This window comes from Agrilus planipennis, unplaced genomic scaffold, assembly GCF_000699045.2.
Source record: "Agrilus planipennis isolate EAB-ADULT unplaced genomic scaffold, Apla_2.0 scaffold622, whole genome shotgun sequence".
Classification (NCBI taxonomy): Eukaryota; Metazoa; Arthropoda; class Insecta; order Coleoptera; family Buprestidae; genus Agrilus; species Agrilus planipennis.
The window spans coordinates 9,022-11,110 of NW_020439285.1; the positions used below are offsets into that span (position 1 = coordinate 9,022).

Sequence of the window (2,089 nt, forward strand, 5' to 3'; positions counted from 1 at the left end):
TACCCGAGTCGAAAAATTGGGACTCATTTTATCCTCAAATGAACTATTTAGACTCATTTTTTCCTCATTTAGACGTTTTTAATCTCAGATACCTCAATAAGTTTTCATAAGACTCATCACATTGGATTCTAAAAAGTCTCATTTTATTCTCAATGTCTGCAATCCTATGGCAATAGTCCTCAATTTAACCTCAACAAGAAAAGAATGAGACTTTTTGAAGACAAAATGAGGTTTCCTAAATAATCTTTACTCCTCAAAAGTCTCATTTTGTCCTGATACGGGAAAACCGCGGATAAAATGAGACTTTTGAGTCTTGTAGTTTGAAATATCCCTAAAAATTCTATTGAGATCAACTGAGGACAAAATGAGTCCCAATTTTTTGACTCGGGATGCTAAGCTGATTTAACGCGACATGATTGATAAAGGCACTCCACAGATTCTGATATGAAATAGGTATTACTATATTTGATAAAAAAAAACATTTTGTGCAGTTTCGAGACAAATGTACAAGTCTTCGCTGATAACCTTTTGAATGAAATACCTTTTGCTAAATTTCGTTCGTTCCTACCGCCCATGGGGCACTTCCATCTCGAAGAACTTGTTCAAACAGCATGATATTGTAATCGGTTACATAGACAGCACGTATGGTTATTATCTGCACGGTATATACCTCTACATAGAGAGACGCACCTAAGTATAAATTTATATAAATTCTATGTACAACGTGTCGTTCCAGCAACATCGACGTGCGAATCCGACAGGCGGAGTTGGAATTCCAGCTGGGTCGCGAAGAGCTTAATTTATTAACTCTGCTAGAGGAGGCGAGGGCGCTTCAGGCCTGTCTCGACGAGGCCGAAAGAAGATTCAGCGCCCCAGACGCTCACACGCTATACAGGTAACACTGACCACTTTATGATCGATATACCATCTGGGACGTATGTCTAAATATCTTTAGGTGGTATAATTTTCTGCCCATCACAACGTGTTACGACTAGTGAAATTTATTAATCGTAACACACCCTGAACAAAGTTTTAGTTTTTCCAGTGAAATAATGTGTTTAATAAAACTGTAAAAACTGCCCTTTTGCCAAAAAGTCTTGACTTACATGTAGTCTAGTAGCTAGGTGGTATAATTTTCTGCCCATCACAACGTGTTACGACTAGTGAAATTTATTAATCGTAACACACCCTGAACAAAGTTTTAGTTTTTCCAGTGAAATAATGTGTTTAATAAAACTGTAAAAACTGCCCTTTTGCCAAAAAGTCTTGACTTACATGTAGTCTAGTAGCTAGGTGGTATAATTTTCTGCCCATCACAACGTGTTACGACTAGTGAAATTTATTAATCGTAACACACCCTGAACAAAGTTTTAGTTTTTCCAGTGAAATAATGTGTTTAATAAAACTGTAAAAACTGCCCTTTTGCCAAAAAGTCTTGACTTACATGTAGTCTAGTAGCTAGGTGGTATAATTTTCTGCCCATCACAACGTGTTACGACTAGTGAAATTTATTAATCGTAACACACCCTGAACAAAGTTTTAGTTTTTCCAGTGAAATAATGTGTTTAATAAAACTGTAAAAACTGCCCTTTTGCCAAAAAGTCTTGACTTACATGTAGTCTAGTAGCTAGGTGGTATAATTTTCTGCCCATCACAACGTGTTACGACTAGTGAAATTTATTAATCGTAACACACCCTGAACAAAGTTTTAGTTTTTCCAGTGAAATAATGTGTTTAATAAAACTGTAAAAACTGCCCTTTTGCCAAAAAGTCTTGACTTACATGTAGTCTAGTAGCTAGGTGGTATAATTTTCTGCCCATCACAACGTGTTACGACTAGTGAAATTTATTAATCGTAACACACCCTGAACAAAGTTTTAGTTTTTCCAGTGAAATAATGTGTTTAATAAAACTGTAAAAACTGCCCTTTTGCCAAAAAGTCTTGACTTACATGTAGTCTAGTAGCTAGGTGGTATAATTTTCTGCCCATCACAACGTGTTACGACTAGTGAAATTTATTAATCGTAACACACCCTGAACAAAGTTTTAGTTTTTCCAGTGAAATAATGTGTTTAATAAAACTGTAAAA

General features: G+C 35.8%; 1 protein-coding gene across 1 annotated transcript in view; it reads left to right on the plus strand.

Annotated features, from left to right (window-relative positions):
* LOC108743526 overlaps nt 1-996 on the plus strand; it is a 6,648-nt gene extending 5,652 nt beyond the window's left edge. Inside the window, exon 3 of the mRNA XM_025978297.1 lies at nt 737-996. Within this exon, the coding sequence (XP_025834082.1) occupies nt 737-899 (163 nt within the window). The 3' untranslated portion in view covers nt 900-996. The remainder of the gene's footprint in view (nt 1-736) is intronic.
* The last annotated feature ends 1,093 nt before the right edge of the window (nt 997-2,089 follow it).